Below are 18,919 nucleotides of genomic sequence, written 5' to 3' on the forward strand. Positions count from 1 at the left end.
GTACCGCTATATATATTTCCTCTCAGGACTGCCTTTGTTGTGTCCCACAGGTTTTGAACCGTTATGTTTTCATTATCATTTGTTTCCATGAATTTTTTTCAATTCTTCTTTAATTTCCTGGTTGACCCATTCATTCTTTAGAAGGATGCTGTTTAGTCTCCATGTATTTGGGTTCTTTCCAAATTTCCTCTTGTGTTTGAGTTCTAGCTTCAGGGCATTGTGGTCTGAAAATATGCAGGGAATGATCCCAATCTTTTGATACTTGTTGAGACCTGATTTAGGACCGAGAATGTGATCTATTCTGGAGAATGTTCCATGTCCACTAGAGACGAATGTGTATTCTGTTGCTTTGGGATGAAATGTTCTGAATATATCTGTGATGTCCATCTGGTCCAGTGTGTCCTTTAAGGCCTTTATTTCCTTGTTGATCTTTTGCTTGGATGATCTATCTATTTCAGTGAGGGGAGTGTTAAAGTCCCCTACTATTATTGTATTATTGTTGATGTGTCTCTTTGATTTTGTTATTAATTGGTATATATAGTTGGCTGCTCCCACGTTAGGGGCATAGATATTTAAAATTGTTAGATCTTCTTGTTGGACAGTTCCTTTGAGTATGATATAGTGTCCTTCCTCATCTCTTATTATAGTCTTTGGCTTAAAATCTAATTGATCTGATATAAGGATTGCCAATCCTGCTTTCTTCTGATGTCCATTAGCATGGTAAATTCTTTTCCACCCCCTCACTTTAAATCTGGAGGTGTCTTAGGGTTTAAAATGAGTTTCTTTTAGGCAACATATATAGTTGGGTTTTGTTTTTTTTATCCATTCTGATACCCTGTGTCTTTTGATTGGGGCATTTAGCCCATTAACATTCAGGGTAAGTATTGAGAGATATGAATTTAGTGCCATTGTATTGCCTGTAAGGTGACTGTTATTGAATATTGTCTCTGTTCCTTTCTGTTCTACTGCTTTTAGGGTCTCTCTTTGCTTAGAGGACGCTTTTCAATATTTCCTGTAGAGCTCGTTTGGTGTTTGCAAATTCTTTCAGTTTTTGTTTGTCCTGGAAGCTTTTAATCTCTCCTTCTATTTTCAATGATAGCCTAGCTGGATATAGTATTCTTGGCTGCATGTTTTTCTTGTTTAGTGCTCTGAATATATCATGCCAGTTCCTTCTGGCCTGCCAGGTCTCTGTGGATAAGTCTGCTGCCAATCTAATATTTTTACCATTGTATGTTACAGACTTTTTTTTCCCGGGCTGCTTTCAGGATCTTCTCTTTGTCACTAAGACTTGTCAATTTTACTATTAGGTGACGAGGTGTCGACCTATTCTTATTGATTTTGAGGAGGGTTCTCTGAACCTCCTGGACTTTGATGCTTGTTCCCTTTGCCATATTGGGGAAATTCTCTCCAATAATTCTCTCCAATATACCTTCTGCTCCCCTCTCTCTTTCTTCTTCCTCTGGAATCCCAATTATTCTAATGTTGTTTCATCTTATGGTGTCAATTATTTCTCGAATTCTCCCCTCGTGGTCCAGTAGCTGTTTGTCCCTCTTTTGCTCAGCTTCTTTATTCTCTGTCATTTGGTCTTCTATATTGCTAATTCTTTCTTCTGCCTCATTTATCCTAGCAGTGAGAGCCTCCATTTTTGATTGCACCTCATTAATAGCTTTTTTGATTTCAACTTGGTTAGATTTTTGTTCTTTTATTTCTCCAGAAAGGGCTTTTATATCTCCCGAGAGTGTTTCTCTAATATCTTCCATGCCTTTTTCGAGCCCGGCTAGAACCTTGAGAATCGTCATTCTGAACTCTAGATCTGACATATTTACAATGTCTGTATTGATTAGGTCCCTAGCCTTTGGTACTACCTCTTGTTCTTTTTTTTGAGGTGAATTTTTCTGCCTTGTCATTTTGTCCAGATAAGAGTATATGAAGGAGCAAGTAAAATACTAAAAGGGTGGCAACAACGCCAGGAAAATATGCTTTAGCCAAATCAGAAGAGATCCCAAATCGTGAGCGGGGAGAAAGGGGATAAAAAGGGGTTCAGAAAGAAAAAAAAAAAAAAAGAAAGAATTAAAAAAAGAAAACGAATAAAGAAAAAATATAAAAAAGAAAAAAATATGTATATATTAGATAAACTAGTTAAAAAACGTTAAAAAAGAAAAGGGTAAAAGTTAAAAAAATTTGGCAGAAGAAGAGAAAAGGAATTGAAAAAGAAAAAAAAATTAAATTAACTTCAAGGCTAAAGAATCATGGGGAGAAAGCCATGAGTTCCGTGCTTTGCTTTCTCCTCCTCTGGAATTCCGCTGCTCTCCTTGGTATTGAAACTATACTCCTTGGTAGGTGAACTTGGTCCTGGCTGGATTTCTTGCTGATCTTCTGGGGGAGGGGCCTGTTGTAGTGATTCTCAAGTGTCTTTGCCCCAGGCGGAGTTGCACCGCCCTTACCCGGGCTGGTCTGAGTAATCCACTCGGGTTTGCTTTCAGGAGCTTTTGTTCCCTGAGCGCTTTCCGTAGAGTTCCAGAGGACGGCAATGAAGATGGCGGCCTCCCAGTCTCCAGCCTGGAGGAGCGGAGAGCCCGGGGCCCCACTCCTCAGTGCGCCCTCAGAGAACAGCGCCCAATTACTCCCGTCACCCTGGCCTCCGGCCGCGCTCCGAGCTGACCGAGCCTGCGACCGGTTCAAGGTAACCCCGAGCTGAGAGTCACTCCTCGGCTCTGTCTCTGTAGCCGGCTTCCCCGTTCTAATACCTGTGAGCTCTGCGACACTCAGACACCCCCGATCCTTCTGTGACCCTGGGGGACCTGAGGCCACGCTGACCCTGCGTGGGCTTCACCCTGGTTAAGCCTCTGGAGCGATGTCCCTCAGCGGAACAGACTTTTAAAAGTCCCGATTTTGTGCTCTGTTGCTCTGCCGCTGGCTGGGAGCCGGCCCCTCCCCCCGCGGTCTATCTTCCCGTCGCTTTGGATTCACTTCTCCGCCAGTCCTACATTTCAGAAAGTGGTTGATTTTCTGTTTCTAGAATTGCTGTTCTTCTTCTCTTCGATCTCCCGTTGGATTTGTAGGTGTTTGCAATCTTTAGATAAGCTATTTAGCTGATCTCCCTCTACCTGAAGTAGTCTCAGCCTGCTACTTCTCCGCCATCCTGACTCCTTCCCCCAGTTTCTTACTTTTTAAGCCACTGAGAATCTGAAATTGTTTCTTATATAGTCTAAATTAATACATGTGGTAATATACTGCATCGTAATTGTTACATGTGTCTGTCTCCTGATTTAAACCATGTAAATTAGAAGGCAGAGACTCTGTCTTATTCATTTTTTTAAAAGATTTTATTTATTTATTTGACAGACAGAGATCACAAGTAGGCAGAGAGGCAGGCAGAGAGCGAGAGAGAGAGAAAGAGAGAGAGAGAGAGGAGGAAGCAGGCTCCCTGCTGAGCAGAGAGCCTGATGCGGGCCTCCATCCCAGGACCCTGGGATCATGACCTGAGCTGAAGGCAGAGGCTTTAACTGAGCCACCCAGGCGCCCCTTATTCATTTTTTTAAAAAGATTTTATTTATTTATTTGACACAGAAAGAGGGAGATCACAAGCAGGCAGAGTGGCAGGCAGAGTTGGGGGGGGAAGCAGGCAGAAAGCCTGATGCAGGCCTAGATCCCAGGACCCTGGGACCATGACCTGAGCCAAAGGCAGAGGCTTAACCCACTGAGCCACCCAGGTGCTCCTATCTTATTCATCTTTGTATCTAAGAGCCCAGTACCTAGTAGATGTTCAGCTACTGAGTCAAATCAGATTATTCCCATCTAGTATATGATTTACTATTTTCTGAAAACATATTGTAGATTTTATTTTTTGCAGTTCACTTCAAACATTTTCAGAAGTAAGTAGAACACAAACTTAAAATTCTAGCTATCTGAATAATTTAAAATCCTTTGAAATTAGGTGAATATTTTAGCTATGAATACTTGCTGCTATTGAAATCTAAGAAATGCAATGGAAAATATATCTTGTGGGCTTTTACCTTTATTTGTCAATCACTGATTCACCCAGCCATCCAGCAAAGTAACATCTTTTCACTTTCAATTTTTGTGATGCCATTAAAATAAGTAGAACTTGGAATATAGTGTGAAATAGTAACAGAGGAAATCAAGAGCCAGGGACAGAGTGGATATAAAAATTGAAAACATGAATGAATGTACTCACAGATTGATAGTACAAGTTCTCTTTGACACTAAGCAGAAACTCATCACTAATATTTGGCAAGATTTTTTTTTTATATTGCCACAAAATTCTCTAGTAAAAATAAGCCATGTAAATCTAAACTACTAGAAATCATTCAAGTACTAAGGATTAAAAACAGTAATTCCTAGCATGCAGGAAGCCCTAATTAATGATTTAGCATTCTTTCTGTCTGGCCTTTTTATCACTTACCAACCTATCATTTTGAATTATTGTCCATTCAGATTTATCTCTCACAAGGATGGGAAGTGAGGGTGCCCATGCTTATTAAAACATAGCACATTTAGGAAGCTGCTAGAAAAGTCCACAGAAGAGAAAGTCAGAGCTAGAAATGGATCATAGCAGTGGATATGAGAGGATAGTAGGTATAATTCACATTAATTATTGTGGGCTTGCATGTAATTGAATGTGCTGAAGTAAAAAAACAAACAAACAAGCAAACATAAACCAAGGGTTTTAATCCTGAGTGACAGATTTTATGCCATTACCCAAAAGTGGACAGTCAGAAAGAGGAGCTGATTTGGAAAGATATTTTCATATATGCAAGTCAGTGATGCACAATATGCTTTTCATTATTCACTTGTTATTATTTATCCAGATGGGACTACTTAGTTTAATTAGGACTACCATTTCCTATCAAACTGGCACATGTGTAGAGACATTATGGCATGAATTAGGGTTTAATTTTTTCCTCCCACCCAAACTCCCAATTTGGCATATTAGACTTTAATAATAATATAGAGAAGAGAGAGGGAAAGAAAGAGAAGAAAAAGGAGGGGGAGAAGAAGAAGTTAAGGAGGAAAAAGGAAAAGAATCCCACCCCCCATTTTGGTTGTCTGCCAACCATTATTCACATACATTATGAATGTTATGAATATTAATTCAATTTAGAAAGCATCACATTTCCTTCTGTACTTGTTACTTTTTCCATATTTGACTAATGTATTAACCAAGGTTAAAAGAGGTTAATGATTGACCATTGGTGTAAAAATTGGAAAATATTTGTTCTGTGACTTGAGCTCCACATTACCTCATATTTGACTCTCTCCCTTCCATGTTTGAAATCAGTCATAAGTGTAGTAATGGAAAGCTGTTCTATTTTTTTCTGGCCAGAGACATAACTAAATGCCTAATTTTTCCCAATAAAGTGTTTACATATAAATATTAATCCATCTATTTGTTGTAAGAACAAGAACACATTAAGGAAAAAAAATCATGGAATTTTAACCCAAATTAAATTGGATGTCAAATCATTACACATATTTTAGCCCATGAGTTACAAGAAGTCATGATTCCACATCAAGCAATCATTTCTGTTTTCAGCAGTTATTAAGCAGAAGTATAATATAGTGGGAAAATGGAGAGACCAAACCTACTACAGTCTACTGATTCTTGATATCCACTGGCATATATTTTTCTTTACCTTTTGGATATAAAAAACATTATGAATTCCATGACCTAAGAGAGTTCTAGCAACTGTTAGTATTTGAGAAAAGTTGGAAACTGTATCCAGTCTTCCTCAGTTAATGGTTTATCGAAGATATGTGTGTTTTCTCCTTCAACTCTGAAAATCTAATACATTTCTTCCTTAACTTGTGTTCCCACTACCCATTTAAAAGTCACTGGGTTAATTAGCCATAATTACTGATTGGATTGTGTCAATGCCACAAACATAATGGCATTAAGAACTGATAACTAGGTAACCCTGTTTACAAATGAGATTAGATAATGTTCCAAATGTTACACAATTAACTACTGACAGAGATATGAAAACCTCACTGTGGGTATTTAACCCCCAACCTAATATAATTTTTAAAATATTAATGATACTTATGCCAAAGGAGAATAGTACATGTAACAATCAGTCTGGTAAGGGGTGATCACTATTCCTTCTACTTCTTCCCTGGGTATGAGTGACTGGGCAGAGAGTTTTCTTCTTATTTTCCCCAACAATTGGGGTTGCAGAGAAGAAGATGGTAATATCCAGGAGTCATTTTAAAGTACCCAGTGATCCAGGAATCTTTGGTGTCAGTGAATCCTAAAATCATGTATTCTCTCCGTCCCATTATGCTTATGTCCCTACAAGTTAAAGCAGAAACTTTTAGACATGCAAGTGAGCACATGATTCCAAATGGTGCTGTGGTAGAAGTGTGCCCATTTTCAGATAGATACGGTAATCTGAGAAAGATTAGGAGTTTCCTTAAGATGTATTTTAGAGTCAATGGAGATATACTTTAAATTCAAGTTGTAGGTACAAGACATAATGAGTCAGAACAAACCTCTTTTTGGGTAATGAGATAAACATGCCTGATACTACTCATTAGACATTTAATGAAAAATTGTTAATCAGAAAGGAAGTGGTTATTTGAATCTTAAAAAAGAAAGAAAGAAGAAAAGAAAACTTGTAGTGGCAAACACTAGTAATATTCAAGAGGGGGTGCTTTAGCTGACATAATTCTCAACCATCAGTCCCTTAAGAGAAGCTTATAAAATGGACATATCATACTGTTGTAGACCAAAGCCATTAAAGTTTACTTCTTCCATTCAAGGGTCACCAGTGAACCTTAGTTTAAGATCTGGTTTCCCGTATAGATCTACCTCTAGGGGGGAAATTTAAAGATTATGGCATGAAATGTCTCCTTAGAAATGAATAAATTAACATTCTGTGTTTTGAAAAGAAGTCTCATTATCTTGGTTAAAGGGACTTAGTTTCTGAGGAGATTGATGGCATTCAGTATCTAGTATTTAGATTGCAGAGTCTTCAAAGTTGACCACTGGGTCCTAGATCAAAGGCTATTCACTAAGGCAATAAAGCATTCCAATCCCTATGAGGCTCTTGGGAGTTAACCTCTAGGCCTCAATCCCTGGAGTAACAATATTGTCCAGTGACTGAGAGAAAAATAAATATATATGTTTTTACCTTTCACATTTATTCATTTAAAAAATATGTGTTGTGTGCCTACTATGTGCCAAATACATAATTTTGATTCATATTTAAATCCTGTTCAGATGCTTTATAATTACTTTCATTCTTTTATAGCATGTTGATGAAATAATCAGTTTTATGTGACTCAGTGTAATTGTCCATACGTTGACATAATTTTCTGCATAAAACCTAAAGCCCTGTTGCATTTGATCATGTAACATCAGTACGCTTTAATTTTCTTCATATTACACATTTACGTTTGCAGTTGGACCTACTCTTTAATGCATTGTTTTACTGCTTTGCTTGTGATTTCTAGTGCTATCATTTTTACTGCACTGAAATAAGAGATAGCATCCATTAAAATATTGTATTTTAGGACGTCCGCACTGGCAGGCGGCTTCGGCAGGCGGCGGGTTCGTTTGCCCCGCCTCGCTCCTGTGCGGTCGCAGCGTTCACTTCCGGGCCCTGCCTTTAGTGAAACCATCGAGAGGACACCCCCTGCATCTAGAGCAGCCCGACCTGCAGCGTAACCGGGTGGCGCGCGAACGTGAGAGGAAAGCCGTGCGCAGCTGCGCTTTCCCGCCCCTGAGTCGTTCTAGACGCCGGAAAAATGCTTTCTGAAAGCAGTTCATTTTTGAAGGGTGTGATGCTTGGAAGCATTTTCTGTGCCTTGATCACTATGCTAGGACACATTAGGATTGGTCATGGAGATAGAATGCACCAGCATAAGCATCATCACCTACAAGCGCCTAATAAAGAAGATATCTTGAAAATTTCAGAGGATGAACGCATGGAGCTCAGTAAGAGCTTTCGGGTATACTGTATCATCCTTGTAAAACCCAAAGATGTGAGTCTTTGGGCTGCAGTGAGAGAGACTTGGACCAAACACTGTGACAAAGCAGAGTTCTTCAGTTCTGAAAATGTTAAAGTGTTTGAGTCAATTAACATGGAAACAGATGACATGTGGCTAATGATGAGAAAAGCTTACAAATATGCCTTTGATAAATACAGAGACCAATACAACTGGTTCTTTCTTGCACGCCCCACTATGTTTGCTATTATTGAAAACTTAAAATATTTTTTGTTAAAAAAGGATCCATCACAACCTTTCTATTTAGGTCACACTATAGAATCTGGAGACCTTGAATATGTGAGTGTTGAAGGAGGCATCGTCTTAAGTATAGAATCAATAAAAAGGCTTAACAGCCTCCTCAGTGTCCCTGAAAAGTGTCCTGAACAGGGAGGGATGATTTGGAAGATATCTGAAGATAAGCAGCTAGCAGTCTGCCTGAAATACGCCGGAGTGTTTGCAGAAAATGCAGAAGATTCGGAAGGAAAGGATGTATTTAATACGAAATCCGTTGGGCTTTTTATTAAAGAGGCAATGACTAATCACCCCAACCTTGTTGTAGAAGGATGCTGTTCAGATATGGCTGTTACTTTTAATGGACTGACCCCTAATCAGATGCATGTGATGATGTATGGGGTATACCGTCTTAGGGCATTTGGGCATATTTTCCACGATGCGTTGGTTTTCTTACCTCCAAATGGTTCTGACAATGACTGAGAAGGGAAAAAAGAGCATGTATATGATCACCGTATAGGACAGGTATTGTCACTGTTTGTAGTTACAACTACATATCCAACATAACAGTATGTTTCTTTTTTTTAGTTTGGTGATACTGGTTTAATTGAACATTGAAGTTTAGTGGTGCATTTTGAAAGAGGGTGGGGTTTTTTTTTTTCCTTAAAACACATGAAAATTTCAAACATACTGGAAAGAAATGTTTTAAGGCTAATTTTGCAAATAAAAGGTATATTTATAAATATTATATTTATGTGATAAACCCTAAATTATGAATCTGTGGCACATATTTTTGCTGATCGGTTAAAAAATTTAACATGTCTTTCTGGCTTTCTAAGATATGCAAGTACAGTCTCTAGTTGTGAATTTGTGATTAAAGTAAAACTTGGAGCTATGTGTTTCCATTACTTGTAAAAAAAAAATATTGTATTTTATGTGGAACAATGGGAATATTAAAAATGGCTGATCTTCATGATGAGATTTGAAAATTCAAAATTATACTAATATGATAAAATCAAAATTATGCCATGTAATTTTGTATTGTGATGATAATTATATTACCCCTTGATGTACCATTTGGCCTTTCGCTTTGAAAGAGATAATATGGCTAGATATGGAGAGAATGAATCTGACTGACTGGTGTCTACCAACATAGGCTTCTAGTCTTTGATACCCTTTATTGTTTCTGAAATAAGTAGGACAGTTTTATGGAATGAAATTTAATAGTGAAATAATTTTTCACACTCAGCATTCTTCAAAACCACTGCACAACTGGTGTTTAAAATTAATAGAATTAAAGTTGTGTATTAGAGAGTAAATGGACTCAGATGTAAGAGCTCCTTCTTAATAGCACCCAGCTGTGTGATAAGAAGTACTTCAATTAAAACCAAGTTTAACATGTAATTACCTCTGTTTTGGATTCCTCGATGATATTAATTTTGTGAAGATGTTCTTATGTATTTTCTATAGAATTCTCTTTTTAAAAAATTTTTTATTTATTTATTTGACACACAGAGAGAGATCACAAGTAGGCAGAGAGGCAGGCAGAGAGAGAGGGGGAAACAGGCTCCCCGCTGAGCAGAGAGCCTGATGTAGGGCTCAATCTCAGGACCCTGAGATCATGACCTGAGCCGAAGACAGAGGCTTAACCCACTGAGCCACCCAGGCGCCCTTCTATAGAATACTCTTAAAGAGAGATTTTTCAAAACCAAGAAATGTATTAACCCTTAATCGTGGGTAGATTCATAAAGGGAACATACCTAATCAGTAAGAAACCATTGTCTCCAATAGCTCACAGTCCAAATATTTATTTGGGTTACAAACAACCTGAACAGTGAAAAATTTCAGCCTAATCTTCACTCATTAATCTTATTTATTCTAATAATTTATTTAATCTTCATTTATTGATCTTCACGTACAGAAATAAGATCCCTGATATTTTTGACCCAAATAAAATGTATGCAGTTTTCTATGACAACACTCATTTTTATTTTTATAATCTATTAATTTGATATAATTATATAGTAATGAGCTTAGGACTTAGCTAATTCATCATCAAAGCAATTAGTTCATTACTCACATAAATTGTGTGTGTCTACTGAGAGTAACTTCTGTGCTTTCATGATGGAGATTCAGATAGTCTCCAACCTCACCACCCAGGCTCTCTGACCTGTTACCCTGACAGGCAGCTTAGAATGGCAATTAGAAGTTTGGGTCTAGAGTTTAGAGCACAAAGGTTCATATCCTGTTACCATAGATATTTGTCCTCTCCAGCCTCAGTTTTCTCCTCTGCTAAATGGAGACAGTAGTATTATAACTCACATTGTATCTGTGAAGATTTAATAAGAAACCCAGGCAACATCAGAGAAAGGGGAACCCTCTTACACTATTGGTGGGAATGCAAACTGGTGCAGCCATTCTGGAAGACAGTATTGAAGTTCCTCAAAAAATTAAAAATAGAAGTACTCTGATCCAGTAAGTGCACTATGAGGTATTTACCGAAAGGATACAAAAATACTGATTCAAAGAGACCCATGCACCCTGATACTTATAGCTAGATTATGGAAAGAGCCCAAATGTCCAGAGTGGCGACACCAGTTTGCATTCCCACCAACCATGTAAGAGGATTCCTCTTTCTTCACATCCTCACCTGATGAATGGATAATATATATATGAAATGAAATATATAACTACACCAAAAAAATAATGAAACATTGCCCTTGTAATGATGTGGATGGAGCTAGAGTATACTAAGCTAAGCAAAATAAATTACAGAAAGACAAATACCATATGATTTCACTCATATGTGGAATTTAAGAAACAAAACAGATGAGCCTAGCTGGGGAAAAAGAGAGAGGCAAACCATAAACCAGACTCTTAACTATAAGAAACAAACAGGGTTGTTGGAGGGGAGGTTGGTGGATGATGGGGATTAAGGAGGGCACTTGTGAGTACTGGGTGTTATATGTAAGTGATGAATCACTAAATTCTACCACTGAAACCAATAATACATTATATGTTAACTACCTGGAACTTAAATAAAAATTTGAAAGAAAAAGAAATAGAATCCTGGGCACTGTATTTAGAACAATGCAATAGCACCCAAGAGATTTCTTAATCAAGGCAGACTAGTAGTACCTATCATTTGTAGATGTGTTCTAAAAGATTTGAGTATTCAGTAGACTAAACGAAATACATAAAAGCAATAAGCTGGGATAAAAACAAAATAAACAAGGAACTTCCTTCTATAAGATATCTGAGAATAGCTAATGACCATCATCAGGCAACTAATTTGAGTTTAAGTTTCTTGGTTACTAAAGCAACATTCTGATTAAAAAAAAAAAGCAAATAAATTGTTAGTAGGATTGTAGTCTAGAATAGCATTTATCAATGTATTTTATAAAACCTTATTGGGTTAATAATATTATATAATCTGGGCTAATTGTTGAAATACACTCCTGTAACTGTAACAGATACTACAGATAGCAGTCAAGTTCATGAATCCTTCAGATTGGGTCCAAAACATGTTTTAAAGTTCACATCTATACCAAAAGTTTGGTCATCAATGTGTTTTTGTTCCAGTTTTTCAAGGTATAAAATGGAAAGTCATTTTTTTCTAAGGAATTTGCATATGTCATAGTTAGACTTGCTATTAAAATTGCAGTTAAATTTTGTATTCTAGAAACAAGATACAATGTTGATGTTAATTGTTCTTTCACTTTTATATTTTTATTATCTTATTTTATCATTATTTTTTAATTTTCCAAATTTTTATTTAAATTCCAGATAGTTAACATATAGTAAAATATTAGTTTCAGGTGTTCTTTCACTTTTATATTGAGTGGAATCATTTTGGTGAGTGCAGCTTTGGGGATGATAGATTTGCTGTTTATCACCACATTCTGGTATTACATTCAGAATCTTCTATTAATTTTAGATCAAATTTACATTTTTATTGTTTCTAGAGTACGTTTATTTTTGAATATTTCTTGCTTAAGAAGTTCAGGCACTTTTATTTATTTTTTTAAAGATTTCATTTATTTATTTATTAGAGAGAGAGAGAAAGCACAAACAGAGGAAGCAGCAGGCAGAGGGAGAATCAGGCTCCCTGTTGGGCAAGGAGCCCGATGTGGGACTTGATCCCAGGACCCTTGGATCATGACCTTAGCTGAAGGCAGATGCTTAACTGACTGAGCTACCCAGGTGTCCCAGGTTTGGGCACTTCTAAAAACAATAGCTTCGGGGATGCCTGGGTGGCTCAGTCAGTTAAGCGTCTGCCTTTGATTGAGTTCATGATCCTAGGGTCCTGAGATAGAGCCCTGCATCAGGCTCCCTGCTGGGCAAGTCTGCTTCTTCCTCTCCCTCTGCCTGCTGCTCCCCTTGCTGTGCACGCACGCACACGCTCTTTCTCTCTTTCAAATAAGTAAATAAAATCTAAACAAAACAAAACAAAAAACAACCCCCCAAAAAAACAAAAAACAACAGAAAACCACCTTCTTCAGCACAGTAAGTTGCTGTTTTCTTACTAAGGGCAGATTTTACTTACATGTACTAATTCTTTGTGATTACTCTCTGAACTTCATGGTAATTTTCATGAGGTTAGACAGGTGTTTTGAAATTGCTACCTCTCCTTCTAAAACTTATCTTTTACCATGCTTTTTAGTCAACAGTTCTTTTAGTAGTGTCTAGGTTTCTGTTTAATTGGGTCAGTTTAAAACAACTAATTAGTCTTTATAAAATTATATTGGATTTTGGCAAATGACTTTTGATTTAGCATTTCTTTAAATGATGTTGTATCTAGGGGCACCTGGGTGGCTCAGTCAGTTAAGTGTCTGCCTTCGGCTCAGTTCATGATCTCAGGGTCCTGGGATGGAGCCCTGCATTGGGCTTTCTGTTCAGCATAGAGCCTGCTTCTCTCTCTCCCTCTGCCGGCTCTTTTGCTTGTGATCTCTCTCCCTGTCAAATAAATAAATAAAATCTTTTTAAAAAATGCTCTTTCATTTAAAGACTTGGCTAAATATCCTATTCATTTTATATCCCCATGTATTAAATAGCCATGGATCAATCTGGTTCTAAAAATTTACAAATCCACTCAACATCATGTGAGTAAGTAGCACATTAAGTGAAAATTATTTTGAAATAGATTTTGCGCTTTATTTTTTACATTATTTATTTGAGAATTACTTTTCATCTTTTAAAATGTAAGATCTTCCTATGATCTCTTTCCAAACTTTCAAGTCCTTTCTGTGGCTTATAATACTCTTCATGATCTTACCCTTGGCTACTGCTCTTACCTTATTTTCTTCCTTTTTCTCTTTCTCTCTGTGTTCTTCAGTTATACTCACCTCCTTGCTACTCCCAGACATGCTTCTCCTCATAGGACCTCTGCTGCATTTTCTGGAAGTCTTCCCAAATGGTAGCATGACTTCTTTAGCACATCTTTTAGACTTCTGCTGAAATACTGCCTTCTCAGAGAGGTCTTCCTTGACCATCTGTTAAAATTGCATCTCTTTTTATTCTCCTTCCTTTGCTTTCTTTATTTTTCTTTATGGCATTTATCATTACTTGAAATTTCCTCTGTTTATTTGCCTGTTTATCATCTCTCTTGTCCATTGGAATATAAGTGCTAAGTGATTTAAATCTTATCTATGTATACTTCACTGTATCTCCAGAATCTAGAAGAGTGGGCGGTGGACACCAGATGCATGTTATTAAATTAACAAATGGATTAATTCCTTCATATACTCACATTTACCTTTTCAGATGAGGAAAAAATTATAGCATAGTTCAAATCAGGTAGATCTCCTGACAATGTGATATATCTTCCAATTTACATAAAATATTTTAAAAATGAGTATCTTTTTTACAAAATTTATCTTTATAACTAGTGCATTTAATAACAATAATGCTTTTATTCAAAAGTGGGCATTACCATGATACTTTTATTATTATTGAAGTACGTGCAGAAGGAAACAACCTCATAGCTTAGGAAAGGTTAAGGTATTCTCAGATTTCAAAGACTCCTGAGTGAGTTTCCATCTCTTGTTATTATGTGCATGGAATAAATTGATATAGCTCCATTCTCATCTTAAGTTAAACACTTTGTCCACCAATTTAATCACTTATCAACTTTTTACCTACAAAAACATGAGTGTTAAAATTCTTATCCCCTGACCATATTTTCTTTTACTTTCAGAATTGTATTTTCTTCTATAGCCATTTTCTTAATAGTTGCAAATCTTACACAAGTTCTAAATTTTCCCGTGTTCCTGTAAGATTAAGCAGTGTCTGTCTTGATCACGTGTCTGTGTGTGTGAATATACATGACATAGAGTAAATAAAAAGCTGATGAGTAATTTATTTTTAGAGTCTAAAATATATTTACTTGATGGATGCCTGTAAACTGACCTATGAATCAGATGGCAGCATAACCCTAATATTGGCAAAGTGAAAAACAAAGTTATGGTTTTATGCTAATATTATGTATTTGATGGCTGCTCAAGGAAATAACTATTGTAAGATTAATCTGAAGAAAGCAGAAGCCAGACCCTTTCAATCAATGATTCTGAACACAAAAATCTTTCTTTTCTGTAGGTAGAGGAAATAGCAGAATCCTTCAAAATTGTGAGAAACAAACTTTTTCTTTGAAAGTCCTATTAGAAACAAAATAATGATGATTAGCATAGAAAAGTAGGAATTTTTTCTTCTTTGGACAATTTTAAAATTTATTCTTTGTAACATGCAATATAAATATAAATTGCTTAAAGTGGGGAACAACCTAGCTTACTTAATATGTAATTGTTTCTCAAATTAAAGGTACTAGGATACATATTTTAATCTTGGCTTAATCGTGATACCACAAATAGAAAATGTTGCATGCTAATTATTTTTATGCATACGGTAATATAAGCTCTTTGGGGGAGAGATAGGGAAGTAGACAAAAATCTTAATTGAAAGAGTAATTATCAAATTGCCTTACACAGAAAGGATAACCAAAGTATCCAGAAATTGTCATTGGATATTGTTAATTGGACATTGGCAGTAATCAAAAGTTCAAACATTGGCACTTTTATGTTTTGTAATATTGGACACTAAAATTAAGAGCTCCAAGATTTAACTTTCATTCAAAAAATTCACACGTTTCAACTAGCTTTAGTCTCCTAAGAAAAAGACTGAAAATAGAGTAAATTTATAATTTAGGTCATACATCTACATTTCAGGTGCTTTTCCTCCCTCTTTGGTCTTTCTCCCTTGCATTTGTAGATACTCACATTGAGATCAGAACCCCATCAGAGCTCTGCCATCGGCTAGATAACTAGCAGAATGATATTTGTTTAGATGCTAACAGTCATGAATTATCTAGTTTAGTCATACATTTTAAAATATTTTGTTAGACAATCTAATGCTTTAATACAGTGATCATCAAACTGTGTCACAGATTTATGGTAAGTCACACCACAGATAACATAGTTGTAGACAGATTTTTATCGATTTCCCTATGTGTTCTTTCCTAAAACTGCTCTACCTAGGAATACCTATGATGGAGATATCTTGACCATTGTCTTTTTCTGTCTTCCCTTTCATATTCTCTTTTCTCCCATCTTACCAGGAAAAACATACTTTCATCTATCTTTAATATTAATGTGGTGCAATTCCCAAAGTTGTATAAATTTCCATAATACACAACAAAAAGATAACTCAAACTCTGTCAGCTGAGCCTTTTATAACAAGGTAGCAAGAAGCCAGGTTATGGTTTTATGTCTTTCTTTATCTATTACATATTCTCTAAAGACACCACTGTATTTCATGGAGTCCATAAAAATTTAGAAGTTATATGACAGATGGAGACAAATTTGGAGGTACATAAGATATAGATCTTTTAGTTTGATCAGTTCATGGCTATTTCCTATCACAGCCAGTTAGTCATTTTTTAATACTATTCTCTAAAGAGGCCATGAAATCTGTTACATGTATTGAAAGACCTCCTGCAAATATGGTTGATGAGAGGATTTTCAAAACTTTGGATATTTTATTTCCAAAGGTGAGGATGTCCTGTGAAGATGCCCTAAACTAGTTTTATTAAGATATTCACATTTTAAATCCCATTACAATTTGGAAACTGGTTGGTTGCAAAGAATCTAAGTCCAGATTAACATGAATTTTGGATATTCTCTTAAAATGGCAAATATGATTGAATATAGTACCTTAAACTTGCATCTTTACAATGTGCTTTTAGAAATGAGATAAATGAATGCTTTTAACATGTTTGATTGAAAAAGGAAGTAAAACTTTTTTATTTTCCTGACAGGAAGTATAATTTGACTGATTCTTTGAGAACTGGCCTTTAACATTATGTATTATATTAGACACTTTTTTCACTTTTGCAGCAAAGTCTGGAGTCTATTCACTTCCTTTACAGAGCTAGGGTGGATGGGTCTTGGGAATACAAAAAGCAGGTCACCCAGTCTGATTTCTTTGTGAACATACTGATAATAGACCTTGTTGCATACTAATTAAGCATGTGTTGTTAGCAGGAGAACTCTTAACTATGGAATACTTTTAGCAGAATATACCTGGTTGTCTAGGATTCCTTATGACGAACAAACCGGCAATCCATGGATTTATGGGACAAAGGTGTTTAGAAAAATGGCACATTAACTATATGCACTATTGAGTATAAAATGGCAATGTTGCATGAACCAAATAGTTATTTTTTATGTGAGCAGAGTGACCATAAACCTTATCTATAAACCTCATATGTTAATCTGTTCCAGAGACTGTCAGATCCAGAAAGAGTCTGGGGAATTGCTCCACAGGTCAGGACCTCCCCAGCTTTGTGTATGGGAACTATCCTTGAAATTATGGGAAAAACTTGATATTGGATAAGACCTGTGATTCAGGTAACTCTAATTTGACAGGTCCAGTTCTTTATATTTTCTGGTTTCTAATTTTTTATTTAACAACATTGAGAAAAGATTTATCAATTTACTACGCTGATTGATCATTAAAAATATTTTTTCTTGAAAAATAACTAATTTTTGGCATGCAACTGAGAAGTCATTGATAGTAACTGAATGTCAGTGCTATAACACTTTATCTTCTGTTTGCAACTGCTAATTTTTGTGAGCTGTGTTCTTCAGCACATACATGTGCATAGATAAGAACAGTATGTCAGCTTTAGATATGGAAATGTCACGGGCACTGAGACTCTACACATACTGTTCAGGTGCATGTTATGGATACAAATAAACAAACAAAAACTGGTACACATTCAAGTAGGCAGTTACTGTTTTTGTTTGTTTATTCTTGGAACCTGCTCCTGTTGGGAGTCTAGCCTTCAATTCTCAAAAGACTTTGAAATTAGCTTCTATAAAAACCCAAGTTTAAACCTCTCCTGGAAAATTGTATAACTTTCTTTGGTACAAAATAGACTTTCACTGACACAATTAATTTTCTTATCAGACATTTCCTTTTACTTTTAAAAATAATGAATCCATTTCCTAAATTTTAAGAAATAAAATATACAAGAACCAAAAACCTCCTCTTATCTTATTAACCAAATATAAACCCTGCTAGCAAACATATTTCTTCTTATTTTCTTTGTTATCATTGTTTATAAAATGTTAGTGAATTTCCTTTTTAAAATTTGAAATCACAGGCCTTTATTCAAGTTTTTCACTTAAATTTATGTCATTAACATTTTTATGTGTTACTAAATATACTTTGAATGTGTGACTTTAAGGGGTGAATAATAAACTATCAAAACATGAACTAAATGTGTTTCAATATTCTGTGACTAATAATGCTATCCCATTCATCTTTTTTAAAATTGTTGTCTAAATCTCTCATTGGTTTCCAGTAATGTATATGAAATGATAATCCTGGATCAAGAGGTTAGTGTAGATTACTACAGTGGCAAGCAAGAAAATGCCCATCTCTGAACATTCTCCACATAGTATGGTCTTAAAAGTGTTTTCCACTTCTCTAGGTGCGAAATTTTAATTTGCCTATCTGATTATTTTTTTCTAAAGATTTATTTGTGTTAGAGAGAGCGCATGAGAGCACACATATGTGTGGGGGTAGGAGGAGCAAGGGAGACAGTCCTCAAGGAGACTCCCTGCTGAGCCCCTTACAGGACTCAGTCCCACAACTCATGAGATCATGACCTGCGCTGAAACCAAGAGTCAGACTCTCTACCAACTAAGCTACCCAGGTGCCCCAACCTTTCTAATTATTTAGGGATTGAACAGTTTTTCAGGTTTTGGTATATGAATTATTTTTCTCCCATGAATTGTTAAGGAATATAATCTTGATAAATGTGCTCTCCATTTTATTCATTTTCTGTGATATCCCCAATAATTAAAAATATAAAACTCTCTATGATTATTTTAATAAACAGGATTCAAGGTCAATCATTTCAGAACATGCGCAAAGAACCTGCTCTTTATAAATGACTTTTTTTTTCATGGAAACTTCGTTTTCCATTGCATGCAAAAAGACTAATAATTCCTACTTTGGTACATCAAGATTTGAGGGGCCATTGTGGCAGACATGAATTTCCATTTGCCCTGAAATACGATGTATAGTTCTTTCTCACTTCTGTCCCTGTTATCTTGCAAAAAAACATAACAAACAATCTAGCAGGAAATACAGTTTTCATTTCAAAACATTGGAA

At 36.0% G+C, this 18,919-nt stretch overlaps 1 protein-coding gene across 1 annotated transcript; it reads left to right on the plus strand.

Annotated features, from left to right (window-relative positions):
* Positions 1-7,630: 7,630 nt before the first annotated feature.
* Positions 7,631-9,153, plus strand: LOC125081415 (C1GALT1-specific chaperone 1-like). Its single transcript, XM_047696057.1, has one exon. It carries the CDS (start codon positions 7,771-7,773, stop codon positions 8,725-8,727), a length of 957 nt encoding a protein of 318 aa, XP_047552013.1. The 5' UTR covers positions 7,631-7,770; the 3' UTR covers positions 8,728-9,153.
* The last annotated feature ends 9,766 nt before the right edge of the window (positions 9,154-18,919 follow it).

Source organism: Lutra lutra, chromosome 11 (assembly GCF_902655055.1).
Source record: "Lutra lutra chromosome 11, mLutLut1.2, whole genome shotgun sequence".
NCBI lineage: Eukaryota > Metazoa > Chordata > Mammalia > Carnivora > Mustelidae > Lutra > Lutra lutra.

What these genes read in the sequence shown, in the direction of transcription:
- LOC125081415 (XM_047696057.1), top strand. Translation starts at nt 7,771, where the DNA reads ATGCTTTCTGAAAGCAGTTCATTTTTGAAGGGTGTGATGCTTGGAAGC.